This window comes from Ornithorhynchus anatinus, chromosome 11, assembly GCF_004115215.2.
Source record: "Ornithorhynchus anatinus isolate Pmale09 chromosome 11, mOrnAna1.pri.v4, whole genome shotgun sequence".
Classification (NCBI taxonomy): domain Eukaryota; kingdom Metazoa; phylum Chordata; class Mammalia; order Monotremata; family Ornithorhynchidae; genus Ornithorhynchus; species Ornithorhynchus anatinus.
In genome coordinates, this window is record NC_041738.1 from 48,805,286 (window position 1) to 48,827,125 (window position 21,840).

At 39.9% G+C, this 21,840-nt stretch overlaps 1 protein-coding gene across 2 annotated transcripts in view; it reads right to left on the minus strand.

The window, feature by feature from the left end:
* The window catches only part of CDH13 (cadherin 13), a 901,878-nt gene that overhangs the window by 255,928 nt on the left and 624,110 nt on the right, over positions 1 to 21,840 (minus strand). For both annotated transcript variants that reach the window (XM_029074853.2, XM_029074854.2), the window contains exon 7: positions 18,549 to 18,727. In XM_029074853.2, the coding sequence (XP_028930686.1) occupies positions 18,549 to 18,727 (179 nt within the window). The remainder of the gene's footprint in view (positions 1 to 18,548; positions 18,728 to 21,840) is intronic.

The window sequence follows — 21,840 nt, forward strand, 5'->3', positions numbered from 1 at the left end:
TATGTTTTCTCCCTTTGTGAAAATACATGGTAATAATGTAAACCTTAGATTTTGTTCCCTTATTTATGTGAAAAACAGATACTGTGGCTAAGTTGAAGTAACTCATGGTTAACATACTCACACATGCAAGTGAGGATAACACCTCCTCATTTCCCATTGTGTGCATATAAAGGAAGGTCCTTGCCGTGCACTGCTGAATTTACCGATAATGTTTACCCGGAATCTGTTTCATTAAAAACAAATACTAAATGACTCCAGCTGCCTAAACTGTAGGTGGAAGAGTGCCAAGGAAACAGAAAACATTGATTTAGTGTTTCTCCATTCAAAAAAGATTGGAAACCACTGGTATAGATCATTAAGAAAAAAATGTCTGTCTGAATTACAAGGATAATTCAAGGGTTGGGCTGAATTTCTTTTATTTGCCACCCTATGAAGCAGTGGTATTTATTGAGTGCTTACTGTGTGCAGAGCACCTTTTTAAGTGCTTGGGAGAGTACAATGCAGTGGAGTTGGCAAGAACATTCTCTGTCCACAGCGAGGTTACAGACTAGAGGCGTAGTAGTTCCCATTTTACAGGCAAGGTAACTGAGGCACAGAGAAGTTAAGTGACTTGCCCAAGCTTACAGTCTAGAGGGGGAGTATTCCACTCTCTGTCTTGTTATAGCCACACCATGATACTTACAACCCAGAGATGCAGCCACTGACAACAGGGCAAGATGCCAAAAAATGAATTTATGAAAGCAACGGAAGAAGATCCTGATGGAGAAAGGAGTTAGAAGGTGTGAAGAGGCTTCAATAATAATAATTAATTGTGATATTTGTTAAGCACTTACTCTGTGCCAAGCAGCATGGCTCAGTAGAAAGAGCCCGGGCTTGGGAGTCAGAGGTCATGGGTTCGAATCCCCGATCAGTCACTTGTCAGCTGTGTGACTGTGGGCAAGTCACTTCACTTCTCTGTGTCTCAGTTACCTCATCTGTAAAATGGGGATGAAGACTGTGAACTACATGAGGAACAACCTGATTACCCTGTATCTACCCCAGCACTTAGAACAGTGCTTTGCACATAGTAAGCGCTTGACAAATACCAACATTATTAAATGAAGCACTGGGACAGATATCAAATAATCAGGTTCCACAAGGGGTTCAGAGTCTAAGTGGGAGGGAGAAGTTGAACAGCTACAAGTTTTTTGTGAAGAAAAGAAGAAGGCTGTTGTTCAAACTAATTTGGACCTATCCAGCACTGAAGATGTAAAACCATTTCCAAAGACAACAGAACAAGCTTCTACGTTTGCAGCCTTCTACAAGGATTGACAATCATACTACAACTCCTCTTTGCCATTTAGTATAGTGCCTGGCACATAATAAGCACTTAACAAAGATCTTAATTATTATTAATATGGTGATGTTATGCTCTGAATGACCAAAACAAACATTAAGCAATTATTCAGTAATGCTTAACATAATAATGTAAAGAAAATAAAAGGATTTCAGATGATTTTTCCAGAGGTTTTGGAAAAGACCTTAATTTACAACATGTAAGTTAATGGGAAAACATGCCCCTTATTTCAAATGTTCATGATACAGCCATGTTTCCAAGGAATTCATAATAATAATATTAATAGTGGTATTTGTCAGTGCTTACTCAGAGCTGTACTCTGAGTTTGTCTGTTCGTGTATCCAAAAACAATGGGCTTCTGTCTGTGGCCTTTAGCTGGGTTTAGGATAATGTTACATTGACCCTGGACAACTAATTCCAAAAATACTTTTCCTGGTGTAAGATTCTTCAAAGAATAATCACTCTACATCAACATAAGCACTCACAAAATACTTTAAACATTTGGTTTTCCTCTAATTACTCTGACACTTCTGGTTATAACAAGTTCACCCAATATTACCTTGTTTGCAGGAGTCAGCCCTCTTACACCCCAGAGCATGGGCCTGGAAGTTAGAAGGACCTGGGGTTCTAATCCTAACTCTGCCAAGTGCCTGCTGTGTGACCTTGGGTAAGTCACTTCACTGCTCTATGCTTCAGTTACCTCATCTGTAAAACAAGGATTAAGACTGTGAGCCCTTTTCAGGACAGGGACTGGGTCCAACCTGATTAACTTGTATCTACCCCAGAGTTTAGTACAGTGTCTGACACATGGTAAGTGTTTGAATACCATCCAAGACATAGGGTGGCAATGGGTGGCCTTGAGCTTTAAGAAGAGACAGATATGCACTGCTCTCCCCTTCCATATCTGACAATTGCCTTTCTTGCTAAAAAACTCACTTTTCAAAGCATTTCAGTATTTTAGTCTAGTAAAATTGCTCCTGCATTCGATGAAGACAGGCAAGACTGTCTCTAATATTTTCCTCTGAGTATACCACCAAAGTTCTTTTTCCCCAGCTGTTAGCATTAACTTTTTCCAGTTTCTTCCTCCCTTATCTATATCTTGCCAGACTAGAAATGTGCTGTTCCTTCTTGTTTGGTCCCCTGTCTTTTGCTATTTTCAAGAGGCACTCAGTTCTTTTAGTACTCATCATTTCCTTAAGCACATTAGTCAGTTACTACTTCAGATGGATGGATGTAAAAGGGCGACGGCTCATTTTCTCTAAAATGAAATGAATATTTAAAGTGGGTGGGGAATATGGGCAGAGGCATAAATACGATTTCTCAATATCAGGGATTTTGATTAACTTTAAAGATATTGCTTATTTCCTGATAGTATTTCAAGAAGAAAGTAAAAACTTTCAAAAATCTCCCTTCTTGCCTCTGTTTACCGTAGTATTTAATATTCTATTAGATACAATGCACTTATCTATGCCATTTTAAATTGTGCCACATGAATTTTCTTCCTTGAGATTTTCATAGATGGGCTGAGGTCCGTCCATCATATCAGGAATTTTGCACTCATCCGTTTCCTCAAAATGTCATCTAAATTCATAATTTATATTCTAGAATCTTTGCTGCTCTACTGTTTCCATTTCATGAAACAAAAATTGCATATTTCTGTCTATGATTAGTGAGGCGCATACCAAAAGTGTTCTTCATCTTATCCATTGAAAGCCAGGGACAATTTAAATCCCATCTTTTCAAGGATGTCATCTCTGCCTCAGTTTCCTCATTTGTAAAATCTGTCTATGGCATTTATTAAGTATTATGTACAGAGCACTCTACTAGGTGCTTAAATTCATTCATTCTATCATATTTACTGAGCATGGAGAACACCGTACTAAGCTCTTGGAAAGTATAATTCAGCAATAAAAAGAGACAATCCCTGCCCACAATGGGCTTTTTTACCTCCCCTTACACTGTGACCATATATGGTACCAGCACTGTATCCAACCTGTTTATCTTGTATCTATCTCAGTGCTTGGCAACTAAAGATTTAACTAGTACTACTTTTATGAATAATGACATTAATAATTATTATTTTGGCAAAGTCGCCCAACAATTTTAGACATCAACTATTGAAATAGTGGTTCAATATATAGAACTGGGGAAAGACTTCTAGAAGAGATGCATTAAATATGGAATCCTTGAACAGAGGCCATGTTAATCTTCTCTCCAAGTGTTGCCAAAGATAGATATGAAAATGTTTCTTAGGTGGTCAAGGGAAGAAATGTCATTTAGAGTTTGGGAACTGAAGGGAATGAATATTTTAGTCAGAAAGAAAGGCTAAATAATCCCTGACCCCTTGTTGTTGAAGGAGGGAAGGTAATACGGATTGATAGCGTATTCTTCTCTCAGAGCATTTTGCAAATGGAAGGGAAGCGTGTCAATACTGAGCAATGTTGAGGAGCTCAAATTGCCATGGACGATCTAAGGTCATGTCTTCCCAGGGCAAAGCTAAGAGCAAATGGAAAACCATTTCTGGAATCTGTATGTTTACAGCTCTAAGGATACCACATCCATTAGACAGTAAAAACATGAGGATTTGATATTTCGTGCATATTTGGTCATTATTCTGCAGAGTAGGCCTCAAAAGTGATACCAGGAACTCATGCGAATGAGGATATTTTTGCTGGGATAGTCCATCTTTCCCATCTGCTGATCGACCACTTCTGAACAATTTGAGAATCCTTTAATTAATTTGAATTACCAAAGATCCTTAATAGTATTATTGAGCTTCTGCTGTGGGCGATGCACTGCACGAAGCATCTGGGAGAGTACTAATTCTCTGGAGAAGACACTAATGCTAGGAAATATCCAGGGAAAATGTGGAAGAGGCAGAACAGCAGTTAGGTGGATAGCAACTATAACAACGATAACGGAAGAACTATTGGCAAGGTTATGGATTATGGCAGAAGATAGGACGTGCTGGAGAAAATACATCCATAGAGTCGCTAAAAATCAGAAACAACTCGATGGCATTTGTTATTATTATTTTATATCTTAATATAATAAAAATAAAAGAGATTCGGTTCCTTCCTTCAAGGAGCTTACAATCTAAGATGAAATAAAGTTGGGCTAGCGCAACACAGACAATTGTATCGGATTAATAAATCCTATTTCCAATCTTCATAGTTTTTGAAAGAGTCCATGGATTTAAAACAATTTATTAGTTACTGTTTTAGCCAGGGTTTTATTAGGCAAATTTCCAAAGGAAAGAAAAATACCACTACCAATAACAACAAAAAAAATCCCTCACAGATTCACCTTTTTTTATGGTATTTGTTAAGGGTTTACAAAGTGCTAAGTACTGTTCTAAGCGGTGGGGTAGATACAAGCTAATCAGATTGGACACAGTCCCTCTCCCATATGAGGCTCACAGTCTTAAATGCCATTTTACAGTTAGATAACTGAGGCACATAAAAGTTTTTTGACTTGTCAAGATCACACGAAAGGCAAGTCTCAGAGCCAGAATTAGAACTCAGGTCCTTCTGACTCTCAGGCCCATGCTCTATTCACTAGGCCATGCTACTTATTTGTTTAACTCCCAAGTATAAACAAAGCTGCATGTTCCTAGGCAAGCATTTCCTTAAATAGGAATCCAGTGCAGCAATATCCGAGATATCAACTTCGTAAACATCACCTCTCTCTCCAGTTTCAACTATTGTCTCTAAAAATGCCTTGTTCAAAAAAGCCTGAATCCTGGAGCAAATTGTCATGTTCAGTTCATGGGAGGTAGTCTAGCATGCTCTTTTACTCATGACAGAATGAAATAAGCCCAAGTACAAATTATCACTTATGCTCTGTGCTGCAGTGGAGTGTTAGAAGAGAAAATAGACCACTGAATGGAAACATGAGGAGAAACATGAATTGTCAAGGGACAGTTGTACCAGAATTCCAGACAACTTCGAGAATTTTAGGACAGGTTTTCAAAAGGACCTACAGATGTACTGCGAAGATCTATGTGACCACCTGAAAGTCATTGAAACTTTTAATTCAATTGTAAACTCTTAAATGGCTATGAAATGTCTTTAAGCTCAGTTCAGACAATTAGAAACAAGATGAAAATATTAATACCCTTATTTAATTTTTGGAATATATTTCAACATACTTTCTTCCTACCTATTTAAATCACTGATTAGCACTTTACATAGATGGATGCTGAACTCATGAGGGGAATGACCTGATCTTCTACCTACAGGTGGCCTCAACATTTTTAAAAATGGCATTTGTGAGTGCTTACTATGTGCTAGGCATCATTCTAAGTGTTAAGTCCATGTCCCTCATGGGGCTGACAATCTTATTCCCCATTTTACAGATGAGGTAAGGAGGCACATAGAAGTTATTTGACTTGCCAAGGTCACACAACAGACAAGTGGTAGATCTGGATTTGAACCTAGGTCCTTCTGACTCCCAGGCTCATGTTCCATCCACTGGGTCCCTCCGTGATTTACATCAAAGAGAATATCTCCTGCTTGGAGCACAAGGGCTCATTGCCCTGATCTCAGGGCTCTCAGAAGGGGAATGTCACCAGACCCCTCCCACATGCTAACAGGGATTTATCCTGAACATTTATTAAGAACATACAGAATTCTAGATGCCGAGCCATCTACAAAACCCATGTGCCCTATATGAAATAAGTACGGTAGAAGGAAACTTCAAGGGTCTACGTTGATTCAGTTTCTCAAACTTTTTATGGTATTTTAATTTAGGGTGAAAGGAGGGAATGAAAATGCAGGAACAAACTGAGCAAGGAGCACTAAATAGGACAACAAAATCCACCCTCCTGGGCAATGATCTCTCTGCTCAGACACCAAATGGACTCTAAATGTGGGAAGGAAAAGAGAAGACTCACCCTCCTCCACCTCTCATTCGATTTGTCTAATCGATGCCAGCTTTAGGGACCTGACTCGGGCTCACTCCAAACCTGTGCTGGAGTTCTGTAAATTTCATTCAGAGTTCCAAGACTTCTCAGGTGGTGACCATGGCCTCAGGCAACTTGGAGAGCACTTAATTTCTTAGGAACTAGTGGAGGCACTCAGAGAAACTAACTTTCTTCTGCTTCTCAAAACCTCTGCTCTTCCAATCTTTAGCTCCCCCTCAAGTGTGAGTCTCTAGTTCCCTTCCGCAGTCTTCTGCTGTAAAGGAGTGAGTTTACACTCCCCCATTTCAAAGTTTTATTGAAGGCACATCTCCAAGAGGCCTTTCTTGACTAAGTCCTCCTGTCCTCTTTTGCTCCTCAGTTCTGCATCGCCCTGTCTTGAACCCTTAATTCAACCCACCTCCCAGCCCCACAGTCCATCTGTACACATCCATATTTATTTGTATTAAAGTCTGTCTCCCCCTCTAGACTCTAAGCTCACTGTGGGCAGGGAATGTGTCTGTTCATTGCTGTATTGTAGTCTCCCAAGTGCTGAGTACACTGCTTTGCACATAATAAGCATTGAATAAATATGATTGAGTGAATGAAGATTTTAGCGAAAGGCTCTCCCTTCCATATCTCTCTTTCCTCCCATCAAATATATTTTCTTTCCCCTGCCACTCACTGAGCTTGCAACCATCTGTGCCTTGCTATTTACAACCTCTTACCACATCTACAGCTCATGCACTCTCCACCTATTTCCTTGAAGACTATCACGGTGAAACTGGATTTTCCTGTAATAGTCATTAAGCCGTAGGGAAATCATCTTTCTTTAGTAGTAGTACAAATAGGCATTTCCTTTTGGGGCTTTTGTCCCTTACTTATATTTTTCACTGGGCAGGCCTTGCAAGTATCCTGTTAGAGATCATTTCCTTTATTTCAGTGGCAGTGAGCTATAAGTGCAAATGATTGCAGACTGTAGAAGTGCCGATTAGAATCAATTATTATCCAAATGACATGAAAATGTCTAAAGCGCTTTATAGAACTTTCTTTTTCCTTGTAAAAAAGAACTGGGTATCCTGTCATGAGTCTAAAAGCAGGAGTTTATGGATTAATTTATCATGATCATTTCAAGATAAGGAAAAAAAACAAGGGGTTAGCCCAATGTAACCCTAACTCACAAAACTGAATTTACCTCTGGATTTTTGGAAGCACTATGGCTATTTTAATAAATGGAAATGGTTAGTGTTCAATTCAGAAGACATCTACTGAGAACCATTGCTTTCCTAGATGGACGTTTCACTTTTTAACTGTAATTCAAGACCAGTTTTCTCCAGGAAAAGATGCACTGATGAAAACGCTGCCCATTTCTTGATGATGAAGTGTTTCATCCATTCTTCCTCAATTCATTCATTAAATTACTGGAGTTAGAAGTTTCTATTTATATTGATGCCTCCATGAATCTGTTTCACCTCCCTTATTGAAACATACAACATACATTTCTTGGAGGTCAGGAATGTGAATTTCTTCAGGGACTCAAATACTTTTGTGATTAACTGACTCTCTTACCCAAAATTCCCTAATGCATATCTTTTTTGCCGGAATTCGTAGATCGATCAAGCTCCTCTTCCCCAGGTTTAAAGGCATCACAACATACACCATTTAAAATCCTATATGATTAACATAACCTTAATATAGGTAACTGAATGTGAAGATTAGAAGCTCAAAGTTGCAAAGAGGGTGGAGACATGACAGACTTACTGTAAAATTAGTAAGAAGTTCAGATCCACTTCAGATGTGAGTTTAAAGTTCAACTAGAAATTCTTTTTTTTTTTTTTTTTTTACTTCTTCACAATATCAGGCAACTTTAACAACAAGAGTTAGCAATGCCTAGTGGTTAGAGCATGGGCCTGAGTCAGAAGGACCTGGGTTCTAATCTCTCCACCACTCATCTGCTGCATGACCTTGGGCAAGTCACTTGGCTGCTCTACGCCTCAGTCACCTCATCTGTAAAATGGGAATTAAGACTGTGAGCCCAATATGTTACAAGGACTGTGTCCAAACTTGTATCTGCCCCAGCACTTAGAACAGTGCCTGGCACATAGTAAGTGCTTAACAAATACCATTAAAAAGGTATTGATTATGAAACCAAGATGTTATGCATAGACTTGGGGTTTATCTTGTATTTACCATCCTTAATAGTGAGTGTTGTTTTCACCTATTGAGAATGATTAAATTGGTCTAATATTAGTATGCCACTCAGCCATATCCAGTTCACCTCGACACTGAGAAATGCAATCAAAAATATTTTCCAATTAAAAGACCGGTTGAGAAAAGGAAATTAATTTAAATTTTATCTTCAAGACAAAAAGAAACAAGCATCATCTTGTTTCATTTCCTTTTTGTCTGAACTATTCCTTCAGTCTGTTCTAAGATGGGCTTTTTTTGAGATTACAAAATTAAATTTGAGAATGGCAGCTTTAATATACTTAAAAGAGGCTTATTGAAAGTGGTTATTAAATTCTGCTATATGCATATATAATATATGTCAAATATTATTATTCTGAGAAAAAAACTCTTCATCATCCTTCTTGAATGGTGCAGAAATTATCTGCTTTGCTAAGGTAGAACACAGCAGTCAAGTCTGTACTAATAAAAATAAAATCAGCAGATCCATGTTTCTTAATGCTGGAAGTATTTGCAGACTTTCATTCAATGGAGAAAAAGGAAAATTTGGTATTAGTGACCTCATGCCTAAAGTGTACAGGGAACAACTGTGAAACCTTCAGTAGTGAATCTAAAGAAAGATTGTTTACACTGAGATCCTGCAAACTTATGCCTATCTCCTAATTGGTCCAGGAGTCTCCTTTATTGGCAATACCTTTCTGAAGATTCTGGGAACTCCTGATGCCCCTGAAAGGTTGTCCAAATTTGGGGATGGTTCTCAGACCAGCCGCCAAAGGTGACAGAATCTCAAATTTCAGTTTCTCAAATAGACTAACTTTCCACCTCACCCACTCCTCTTCCCCAAAAGACTCACTTCTCAGTCTTACTGTAACCTTCACACTCTCGAGCCAGTCCTCCTATTTTGAGCTATCACACCTCTTCTGTTCTTCCTTGTTCTCCCTGTCCAACTTCACTTCCCTTGATGCGACAATACACATCTTCACCTTGGCCCTCTCCACCAACCTTGACTCACTTGTTTCACCTCTCTTCCTCACTCTCACACATATTAATTCTCCCAAGGTCTTAGTCTAGTGCACTGCATACAGTTAGCTCTCATTAATTACCATTGATTGATTGACAAACTTTGTCAAAGGCATATTTCACTTTGCTGATTATTAATGCACATTTCATAATATCTACTTCACAGCACCATGATGCAATGTTATCATTTGTTGAACATGCTGAAAACTTAATGTCAGAGATAAACCTTTTTTGACAAATCCATTTTTCATTATCATGGTCAATTATTTCTCAAATTAACATTCCTAAAAAAAATCCCATAACTGAAAATAATATAGCAGGACCTTTCCTTGATCTTGGGAAGTGTAATGGATGCATATTATGAAAATTAGAGACATTCAGTCGACTAGTAATATGAATTTTTTTGAAATTTCTGATGGGTCATTCTTTGAATGATTTGAATTCTGTGCCTCTTCTAGAGATGCTGCTTCCACTGACTGAAAAATCTGTGTATTCAAACATGCAGACAAGCCCAGAGTTGAAACCCTTTAAAATTCCATTTGGAATTTTGGTAATCTCTCTTTAGTTGTCAGTTTTAAGGGATCACAGTGTTAATTATGTTCATATTGTGCATTGTGACACTTATTTGCAAATAGTAGTAGCAAATTATTAGAAAATGTGAAAATACAAACTCAAGGCGATGTGTTTTAGTTCTCCAGCACAAGGAGAGCTTACAGAATGTGCCACTGTACACAGAAGCACTTTGTTTCAGAGCCTTCCAAGATGGACTCCTGGGATTTTGCCTCTTAGAGATGCATCAGGGTCAGAGAAATTCATATGTTATTTAGACAGGCGTTGTGCCTAGAGACACAGAAAATCTTGCCAAAAATGCAAAGTAGAGATGAGTAGGACCAGTAAATCTTGGAATGGATTAAAAAAAAATCAACTTCAGTTATTCCTGACTCCCATTAAAAATATTATTAATTTAACCTCATCTGTATTCTTGTTTTCTCTTTAATGGCATTTATCAAGTATTCAGCCTGAAGAGTAGATAATTTGACTTCTATTCACAGGAGGAAGTATTGGTAAGAATGGTATTTATTGAGCGCTCACTAGATATCATGCACTTGGGAAAGTACTTCAGAAGTAAGAGAAACACTCCCTGCCCACAAGGTGCTTACAATCCAACTCCATCATTATCACAGCCTCTTTTTAAGTTTGGCCATGTTAAATCTGATATCAACAACAGCACAAAATATATCCATCTTGAAATTCCAACTAAGGTGTCCACAAATGAAAAAAAATCCTACATATAAACCAAAAGAGTGTTGAAATATTGAGATGTATTTGTGCCATGAATAATCAAAATTTCCCACAGCTTTTATCTGTGGATTTCTTGGAGAGATAGACAAAGATTATGTATCAGAGAAGTGAAGAATGTCCATAAAACATAAGCAGGTTGTGCTGACCTTCTGAATCTTCAGAATTTTATCACCCTTAGTGTCAGCTTTAAAGGCAAAAAGGGGATAGGAAACAGGAGGTGCATCTTCATGGAAGAGAAGAGGAAGGGAAGAATGAAATTAAGGACCCTACAGCAAAAACAGACAAATAGGGAAGGAGGCTAATTCTTGACCTAAAAATGACAGGTGCTTTTTACTCATTATAAATATCTCCCTCAGGAACATAAGCCAAAGAAATTAAAAGAGAAGATTTTGGGTTCTAGTTTTTATTGGTTCCAGGGACTGTCCTCAGTTTCAAGAATTAGCTCCTTTTGATTTAATTCATCATGGATTATGATGAAAATGAAAATTCAAAACTTGGGGCCTTTTTTTACATCTTCATTATTCCTGGTAAAAAACGTATTGAAATATGTGAAAGAAAGAGGATTAATCATTTAATGGAAGGTTTGTAAAATTTTTGTCAGCTTGTGTTTATATAAATTAGCATTTTTTTCTATAGGAAAGAACCGCTCTACTGCTTTAGGAAGGAGAATGCAACTAATGTTTTGACATCTCATATTTTATTAAACCTTTTCAAAAACTTTCTTTCCAGCCATATGAATTACTTCTGCAGCTACAATCTCAAAAACATACTTTTTTGGTTAAAAAAGTACTGAAGAGATGTATAGGCTTTATCCTAATCCTTCCTTTTGGGGGAATAAAGCCTCATGTTATCTTTACAAGCACAGCTAAAAATGCTCAGGGAGGAATGCTTTTTTCAATTACAAATGTCATATTAACTTTAATTTACTGACATCATCCCTCTAAAAAGGAAAAGAGATATTTCACCATGAGTATTTCATTTGCTACAAGATGAAGTTTTTAAAACAATAAGACACTTCCCAACCATGCTTTGCGACCTTCTAAATTAATTGCTGCAATTGCTCTAAAAAGTGAAGAGAAAATGATCCTAAGCAATATTTATGAGTAAAACATATACTATTTCAAAGAAATAGCAGGAATGTTCACAGCTAAATAACCCCTAGGAGCACTTAGTGAAAGAAGAAAGAGAATATTTCCTTCAAGTTACTGAGTGGTTCTAATAATTGGAGAAGCAAAAATTAGACCTGAATCAAAGTGGCTTAAAAGCATTTGTTTTGTGGAAAAGTTGAGTGTTGTTCATTCTAGCCCAGTGAAGAACATTACCTCTCACTCCCTGCTTGGACTTTGATCTTTACATGAGCCACTCACCTTCACATCCTTTTGCTCATAAAGTTAGCTATTTTACTGATGATTAATTTTGACCACCCTTTTAAATGCAAAGCACCTTCCCACTCTGAATTCATGAATCAAAATCCATTCCCTATGAATATTTTGAGGAGAATTTGCCCCGTCACACTTTTCCATTTTCATCGTTGGCACACTCAAGGATGCTTGAATCCCAGAAGGAAAAAATGTACACAGATTTTGAACAAAAAATTTCTTATATGCAATTTTACAAAGGAATAGATCTTCTCTAAGTAATAGTTTTAAGTTTGCCACAAACTGGAGGAACTTGTAATTTTAGAAATAATCTGAAGATAAATACAAAAACAAAACATTCCTTTACTCCATTTTTGTATTACCTTTTAGGCAGAATGACTTCTGGGGACCTGCATGAAAAAGCATTACCAAACATGAAAAGGTTATTGACACAACACTTAAAGGTGTTGTTTTAAATATTCAGTGTTGAGTGCTCTTGTGGCTCACTCGTGCCTGCATTTCTTGTCCCCTCCATTACATCTAGGAAATGGGTCATGAGATTTATGAGTCTTAAGATTAAGTGGTGGGGGTGGTTTGACATATAAACAACCACTGTGCAAGATCAGTGATTTTGTAAAAACCTTATTGTCACCTCTACCATTGACAGAAAACTTTAAACTGTTTTGTAAAGAGAAGGAAAAATATACAGTTAGATTCTCACCATGATTACATTTCAAACGGAACCACCTATTTAATGGGTATTCATTGAAGTTTTGTCCAAGAGAAGTGAACTGTTTGTGGGTTATCTAATTTCCCCATAGGATCTCCCAAAGGTGGACTATTATTAGGTTTTTCAGCTCTCAGTCTCATTGGGATCCGTAGTGCAAAATAGGGAAAGAAAAGCAAAATATTGAAAGACGTCTGAAGGGTTCATTAGCTGTCTTCAAGTAGGAAGCACGTCTCCTGGGTCATTTGACTCAGATATATTTTTCTCTGGATTACTTTGTACAACAAAACTGTGAAATAACTAGTTCATATAGACCCTGTATCATTCTGGGTTTCCTCTTCTGGTCCTCATCTTTTCCCCTTCACCCCCTCTCTTTTCTCACTTTGCCTCACACTCTTACATATGTAGTAATATGGAACACAGATTATTGAGTCCTTTGGAACCTTCTGTCCTAGATACTTCATGAGAGCATTCACAAATAGGTATATAAGTGAAGCTGTGCTTGGGGAGGGAAAATCCTTTAGTCTGGAGTTTCTTCACTGCAGTTCTGTTCCGATCTTGGACTCTTCTGAATCCTAATTAGAACCATTTCCACTTTTCCACCCATTTGAATGACTCTGTCAACAAGTGGCTTCTAACAGGACAATTGTCGTCCTAACACTAGAAGGTTTGTAAGAGGAAAAACTATTGCAGCGGGTAGAAGGCTTCCCCACTACCAAGCAGAAGGAGGAAATGAATATTAACTACTCCCAGTGAAAACACCACAGATAGAGGCTAGTTCTTGAGTAACATTCAGTAATATAGGAACACTGGTCCTCTGCATGGTAAAAAGAATTCCTAGGGTTGACATACAAAATACTTTATTAAATAGTAAAGGATCAAATAATTTCCAGGTTATAAAGTCTGTTCAAAAGGAAAATTAAACCCTGTCAGATGTCTTACACCTCCATAATCTCAATTTCCTACTCTGGTCATATTGCAGGTTCTCTCCATATGATACCTACCTCTGAAAGGAATTAAGCCTAAATCAAAAATAGCAATTTGCACTCTGTCAATTTAACTCAGATCTACTGGAAGATTTTCCATAAGTGGCTGCATCTAAAGGAAGGCTACAAATTATTAGATATTTGAGAAACACTGGACAAATTTCATCAGTTTTCCATGCGGTGCTAAAGAATACTTGAAAAAAATTTACAGGGCCCCTGCTTTGAACAATGAAAACAAGAACTACCAAATTTACTGGCATCATTTCCCCCTTTCTGGTATAATTCTGCACAACCTCATCCCCAAATAGGCAAGGGGCTATTACATGGGAAAGTAATGCTCGCAATAAGGGAAGTAGGAGAAAAAAGAGGAAAGGAAAGATGGTGAGAGGGAAGAGGAAGTTGAGAGGGCACTTGAGGGTGCTTTTCTTGGTTTGGTTGCACTCACTCAAATTCTTTCAATCATATTTATTGAGCACTTACTGTGTGCAAAGCACTGTACTAAGTGCTTATGTTGCAGGTGTCAGCCCTCCGTGAATTAACTCCCACCCATCCGGTTGCATTGTCTGTCTTCTCACTTTTCGGAACTTCCTATCTGGCCCCAAGCAGTCATAATGGATTATCTACCCCAAACTGCTTTGTCCCATCCTGACCCTTCTGCTTCTCCTCCCTTTAGCTCTCACAGCTTACAAATATATGGTACAAAACAACTTTCATTTCCTCCTCAATTATGCAAAGGAGGCAATTATGCAAGGAAATATGGTATTCAGGTGTTGCTGGCTTTTTTTATGTTCACACTACTGTCCATTCAAATCTACACTTACTTTATTATGTGAATACATCTCATAACAATCCACTTGGAAAAATCAATTTCAATCATAAAAATGTTTTTAAGGCATGACATTAAAAATTGTCCTGAAAAATGTGACCGATTGCTGAATGGACAGACTTTACTGACATAACAGAATTAAACCCTCTAACATAATGAAATCTAGTATAGAATTCCTTTACTTTTTCATCAACATGGTGTATAAAGAGAATAATATCCTTCCAGTGGACCTGAGGACAACAGTAACTTCATTAAGACTGATAGAAATGTGTGTGCCGAGGCTTCATGTCTCTGACTGCTAAACCTTCTGCTTGATTTATGAATCTCGCACAAGCCGGCAATTCTGTCGACACTCTTCTCACAGAAGAGTTTGAATCTGGGGCAAAATGTGCTAAGAAGAGTTCTGCATCTGCCTGAAAAATGGAAGTTAATCCACTAACATATTGGGTTAGCCCTTCGAAAGCAGATGACACTAAATTAATGAATATGCAGAATTCATCCTTAGTACCTTGTGAGGAAATAGACAATTGTGGTCTGAACTCAGAGAAGTGCCTTTTATTAAAACAATCCTGATGTTGCCTAGATCATCAGTGAACTCTGGAAACCCTCATGAAAAAACAGCCCTGTTCATCCACTTTCACTGACTTTCCAATTTCCATTCAACTGCTTGTATCTTAGGGCTGTTTACATATTAAGACTAGAAATGCCTAATCTAACTCCCATAATTATACACTTGTTATGGCTAGAAGAGACCAAATGAAAAGAATTATGAACTTGAAACTCTTTAGTTTTTAAAAAAGCCTGCAGCATACAATTATCAAATATATTAGCATTTGACTTTTTAAATAGTGACTTTCCAAATGTCTCATGTTAGTAATATAGGCCCAAATACATATAAATTACTTGTTACCTTTCTCTTCCCAGATGGAATATAGCCATTTACACACACACACACACACACACACACACACACACACACAGAGGCTGATTGGGAGATAATCACATAATATCTCTTACTTGTGTATGTACTTTCTCCAAGGAGCTTGTAGATCTTTGACTGGAGCTATCAGAACGATTGGTGAGGGGGCATATGGAGTAGTGGGGGATCGTGAGGGGATGGTGAGGGCTTGGAGTAGCAATTTACTATGCTGCTTGTTTCCAGATAAATTCAGGTGAACACAATATATATTCAGTGGAATCCATGACAGACCAGTACCTGAGGAATGGTGACTTATTTTCCATCAACCATGAGTGCCAGTGAACCCACAGTGGTGGTGGAGCATGTATCCTTGGAGGGAAGGTGAGAAGGAAAGGTAAAAAGGTGGAAGGAGCTTCTTTCTATCTTGTTTTCCAAATAGGACGGGATTGTTTGTCAAGGGACATTTCCAATCGGACCTCTGTCCCAGAGGTCTTCCTCTGCATCTCACCTCCATCATATCCCTTCTGGACTCAAACTACCTGTGTTTCCAAAAGGAACTCTTGGCTTTCAAAAGATGAGGCTGCAGAAGGTTAGGTTGGGTTCGGCAAAAACTGAGAGCTACAGAAGCAGTAGAGTGGGGGAAGGGAGGTCACTGAGACAGCAATTCCGGGTGGAAAAAAATCAATGTATAAAACTTTTGAATTGTTTGGAGCAGGAGCGGGAGGGAATATCAACCACATTCTCCCCATGCCTCCATTCTCCCTCCAAGTCCTGTTTTCCATTATCCAAGGTTAAGAGTGTGCAGGTCACCCATTACCTGGCAACAATTTGTCTCAAGAGGCAGAGGCCTCTTGTCCCTTTATCAGAAGGACATGATAGCTACAGCTGAGGACCCACCCAGTTTACATGGAGAGGGAGAGAAAGTAAAGGAAAATCTTCTTGTCGCCAGTCAAGCATCTTGAGCCAGTAGCTATGCAAATGACTACTTCGAAGTTTGGTATTACTGTGTTTTCCTAATGACAACTCCATTAAGAACAACAATGGCTGGAATTAGTCCAGTGGGAAGGCCTAGTGGAAAGAGCACAGGCCTGGGTAGCAGAAGACCTAGGTGCTAATTCTGGCTCAGCCGCTTGCCTGCTGCGTGACCTCAGGCAACTCATTTAACTTCTCTGTGCCTCCGTTACCTCATCTGTAAAATGTGGAGTAAGACTGTGTCCAGTCTTGAAGTTACCTCAGTGCTTAGTACAGTGTCTGGCACATAATAAGTGTTTAAATATCATTAAAAAAAATATGGAGAAACAGAGGGGGTGAAATGTTAGTAACAATGATAATAATGGTATTTGTTAAGCGCTTACGATGTGCAAAGCACTATTCTAAGCGCCGGGGTGGATACAAGGTGATCAGGTTGTCCCTCGTGGGGCTCACAGTCTTAATGCCCATTTTACAGATGAGGTAAATGAGGCACAAAGAATTAAGTGACTTGCCCAGAGTCACACTGCTGCTAAGTGGCGGAGTGGAATTAGAACCCATGACCTCTGACTCCCATGCCCATGCTGTTTCCACTAAGCCATGCTGCTTCTCTGATTCATGGTCATCTATCCTAGGAGTAGGACTAGGAAAAGTTTCCAGGTTTTCTTACTTCAGTTGCTGCTATTAGTATTTTCATGCTGACTTTTTTTAACACTGAGCAATTCAATCACTTATGAAGGCTCTGTACATGCAAAAGAGAAGTACTCTTCCGAGAGTACTTAGGAATGCCTTCTGCACTGGGTCTAGCTTTAACATTCATTTCAAACCATCAGAGTAATTCCCAAATTCCCCAGATTTAGAGGAACAAAACTTGTTAAATTTTAGGACTTTTCATTGTAATGCAGTATGACATTACTCTCTGTGTTCTGTAGTTGCTACAGAAATCATGCCATAATACAGAGGCCAACTTTACCAAGAGAAAAAAGGGCAGTTACCGAGGAAGCCCCTTAGAGTTGTTCTGGGAGCTCACTTTCATCAGAGAGCTGGTAAAGCCCTCTCTTTTTTAAAGGTGTTTGCTAAACGCTTACTGTCAGCCAGGCACTATAGTAAGCACTGGGGTTGATACAAGATAATCAGATTGGACACAGTTCATGCTCCACATGGGGTTCACAGTCTTAATTCTCATTTCACAGATGAGGCATCTCAGGCCCAGAGAAGTTAGATGCCTTGCCTAAGGTCACACAGCCAACCACTGACAGTTAGGATCAGAAACTAGGTCTTTTGAATACCAGCCCCGTGCTCTTTCCACTAGGCCCTGCTACTCCTCTCCCCCACCACCTCCTTTTTACCTGCACGAGGGGCACTGAGGAGTCTAAACTAGACCTTGCCATTCTGGGGGTAGGTGAAGGGGCCTGGAATCAGGGATCAACATATTCCAGCGAAGAAAAGAGGGGGAAACATTGACCAGGGTTCAACCTACCCTGTTTTCTTCAACCTTGGCTCACCAGTGCTCTTTTCTGGCTTGGCATTTGCTGACCTTTATAACTGAAGGTGTATTGCAATTGAAGGGCATTGACCTTTAATACGTTGAGACTAGACTGAAAGCTTGTTGTAGGCAGGGAATGTGTCCGTTTATTGCTATGTTATACTCTCTCAAGGACTTAGTACAGTGCTCTGCAAACAATAAGCACTTAATAAGATTGGCTGACTGGACCAAGGGGATCATCAAACGATGGGAAGCAGGTGACAGAAGCAGGAGGGGGACCTGTCTTAACTCAAACAGAGGGATCCAATTTTAGGCCTGGCTTGGCCTCTGCTGGCCTTCCAACAACTATGTTCAGCTCCGTCCCAAGACCCTCTGCCACTCCTCGCATAAAGCTGGACACATGCAGACTGGACACCATCACTGCACCAGGCTCAGGAGTTTGTGATAACCGACATCCTGTCTGCGCAGATATAGTAGATGGACAGCCTGAGCCTACCTGTAGAGAACGGATAGCTCATTGCTTTGATCTTACCTCCCGGTCCAACAGTGCAGGTGACACGACCGTGACAATGTCCCCTTTCTCTGGATCAATGTAGAACATGTTGGGGGAGGGTTTGTCAGGAGTCTGTTGGAGGATATTATACCGAAGGAGGGCATTGTCCGTGGCAGGGTCATCAGCGTCAAAGGCTGTCATACGCATCACGGTCGTTCCTGTGGGGAATATGAGAAAAGAGCAGGCAAAAGTTATTTTCACTACCAACGTGAAACGGCCGGGCTCTTTTTCCTCTGGATTCGATGACAGTGAGGAGAAAGTTCACCTTCTGATGGAAAAAAGGAAAGAGCCATAACTGGTTTTGGTCACTGGTTTTCGCTTGATCTTTTATACTGTCAAAGAAAGGAGTCTCAGAGAGTGGAGAAAGAATTCTTGCTGCTTAGCCAACAAAAGGCTTAATTCCACTTTGAAATTGACGTGGCTTATTGTAAGGGGAATTTGCTGAACCAAGCTAACAAAGAGGACACAGTGATATGGATCTAATTAGAAGCCTCATGCCCCAGTACATCTCTTTTTCATTTTGAACACCTCCAAACCGAGTAAGCATGAGAGCCATGGGCGGGTGGGAAGTCAAACTAACCAATCAAATAAGGAGAACTCTTCTGTACAGATTTCACTACTATAAAATGAATTATCTTCAGAATAATTTTCAAGAGAAGCAGCATGGCCTAAGAGAATGTTGGTATTTGTTAAGCGCTTACTATGTGTAGAGCACTGTTCTAAGCACTGGGGTATATACAGGGTATTCAGGTTGTCCCCCGTGGGACTCACAGTCTTCCCCATTTTACAGATGAGGTAACTGAGGCCCAGAGAAGTTAAGTGACTCGCACACAGTCACACAGCTGACAAGTGGCAGAGCTGGGATTCGAATCCATGACCTCTGACTCCCAAGTCCGGGCTTTTTCCACTGAGCCACGCTGCTTCTCTGCAGCGAGGCCTAGTGGAGAGAGCAGAGGCCTGGGAGCCTGAAGAACCTGGGTTCTAATCCTGGCTACCCCACTTGTCGGCTGTACACGGTTGGGCAAATCATTTACCTTTTCGGTGCCTCAGTTCCCTCAACTGTAAAATGAGGATTAATGCTATTAGCCCCATGTGGGACATGGACTGTGTCCAACATGATTAGCTTGTATCTTACCCTAGAGCTTAGAACTGTGACCGAACATAGTACATGCTTAAGAAATACCTAGCCACCTGTCTCTCCCCACTCCAGTCCAACTTCATTCAGCTGCCTGGATTATTTTTCTACAAAAGCGTTCAGAACACCCCACTCCTCAAAAAATTCCAGTGGTTGCCCATTCACCTCCCCATCAAACAAAAACTCCTCTCCAATGGCTTTAAAGCACTCTACCACCTTGCCCCCTCCTACTTTACCTCGCTTCTCTCCTTCTACAGCCCAGCCCGGACACTTTGCTCTTCTAGGCTAACTTTCTCACTGTGCCTCAGTCTCGCTTATCGCGCTGCCGACCCTTAGCCCAACTCCTGCTTCTGACTTGGAATGCCCTCAAATCCAACAGACAATTATTCTCCTAAACCCCACCCTTCCTCATCTCCCACTCCTTTCTGCATCACCCTGACTTGTTCCCTTTGCTTTCCTCCCTGCCCAGCCCCACAGCACTTATGTACATATCTGTAATTAGAAGCAGCATGGCTCAGTGGAAACAGCACGGGCTTGGGAGTCAGAGGTCATGGGTTTAAATTCCAGCTCTGTTGCCTTTCAGCTGTGTGACTGTGGGCAAGTCACTTAACTTTTCTGGGCCTCAGTTACCTCATCTGGAAAATGGGGATTAAGACTGTGAGCCTCATGTGGGACAACCTGATTATCCTGTATCTTCACCAGTGCTTAGAACAATGCTCTGCACATAGTAAGGGCTTAACAAATACCAACATTATTATTAGTAGCATTCTGTGCCGCTAGACCGTAAGCTCACTGTGGGTAGTGAATATATCTGCTTATTCTTCTATTGTAGTCTCCCAAGTGCTTAGGACAGTGTTTTGCACACAGTAAATGCTCAATAAATCCCATTGAAAGAATGAATAAAATATCATAGAAAAAGAAGAGGAAGCTTTCTAAAAATCTCCAATGCAGAAGGTGGCAGATCTGGGAGTGAGGGTAGGAGTTTGAATGGAGTGGGGATAAGGAATTCAATTATATCCATACCCACAGCAGGATCTTAGTATTATGAGTTTCAGGCTGCTCCACTGCCCTGGCAAGGAAATTTCCTCGCAAGGCCTTGACAGTTTGGTCCTCATTCAACATGACTGCCTTTTCCATGGGGCAACAGCTTTCCTCTGCCATTACTCCCCTCTCAGCCCAGAATGCCCCTCAGGACTCAAAGGACACATCAGCCTCAGTATTCCTGTTTACTCGTCTGGTCACTCTGCCCTTTCCCTCCAGAAAGATAGTTCCTTGCTGTGCTAATGATTTTAGTTTCCTGTTTGTTATTGTACCATAAGACTAAAGCTCACCAGTCCTGCATTGCCACTGATGAGCCAGGAAATGTTTCTATCCCCTGCTCCTTCCTTGGGACTGAGCAGATGACTCCTCAATAACGCACTCAGGGCACCACCAAACCAGAATATTATCATACATCAAGGCTGTTTCACCAACGATTTAGCAAACAATATCCTGGGCCAACTGCTTGCATGGAACTTTGTTTAGAGGAGGAGAAAGGGAATCCTACCCTCAGTAAGATATGCACTTGGGTTTTTTCTGGTAGTGGTGATGGCTTGCCTGGAGCCAGCCACACTCTCTCACCTGGTTCTCCCGTGACCAGCTGTATGCCAATTGTGATTAGATAGCTGGGAAGATGGTTTCAGCAACTGTGACATTTAGGTAGTTTTTACAAGGCAAGTGGCGGAAAAAGAGGTAGGCCTACTACATTTCCCAGCTGTTACGGGAGTGAAAAACAGCAAAGCCTGCTTAAAACAAAAGCCACTAAATGCATGTCAGTAGGGTGTCTCCTTCCCCAAGCCTGGCCCCTACAGTTTCTCTTGTTCCATTTTGTAGGAGAAAGACTGAGATTATTAAACACGTCCCCAGTTCAGCTTTCTTTTATCCAGTTTCTTTTAGATAAATGATAATAATTATTATGGTATTTATTGAGCTCTTACTATGTGCCAGGCACTGTACTAAGCACTGGGGTGGATAAAAGCAAATGACAATAAATCAGAATATCCACTTCCAATTCACCAATTCCCAATGCTTGAACCAAAAAAGGATGCACTCAATTATTCTGAAGATTTCACTGGTCCTCAGTTCTATGCCTGAAAG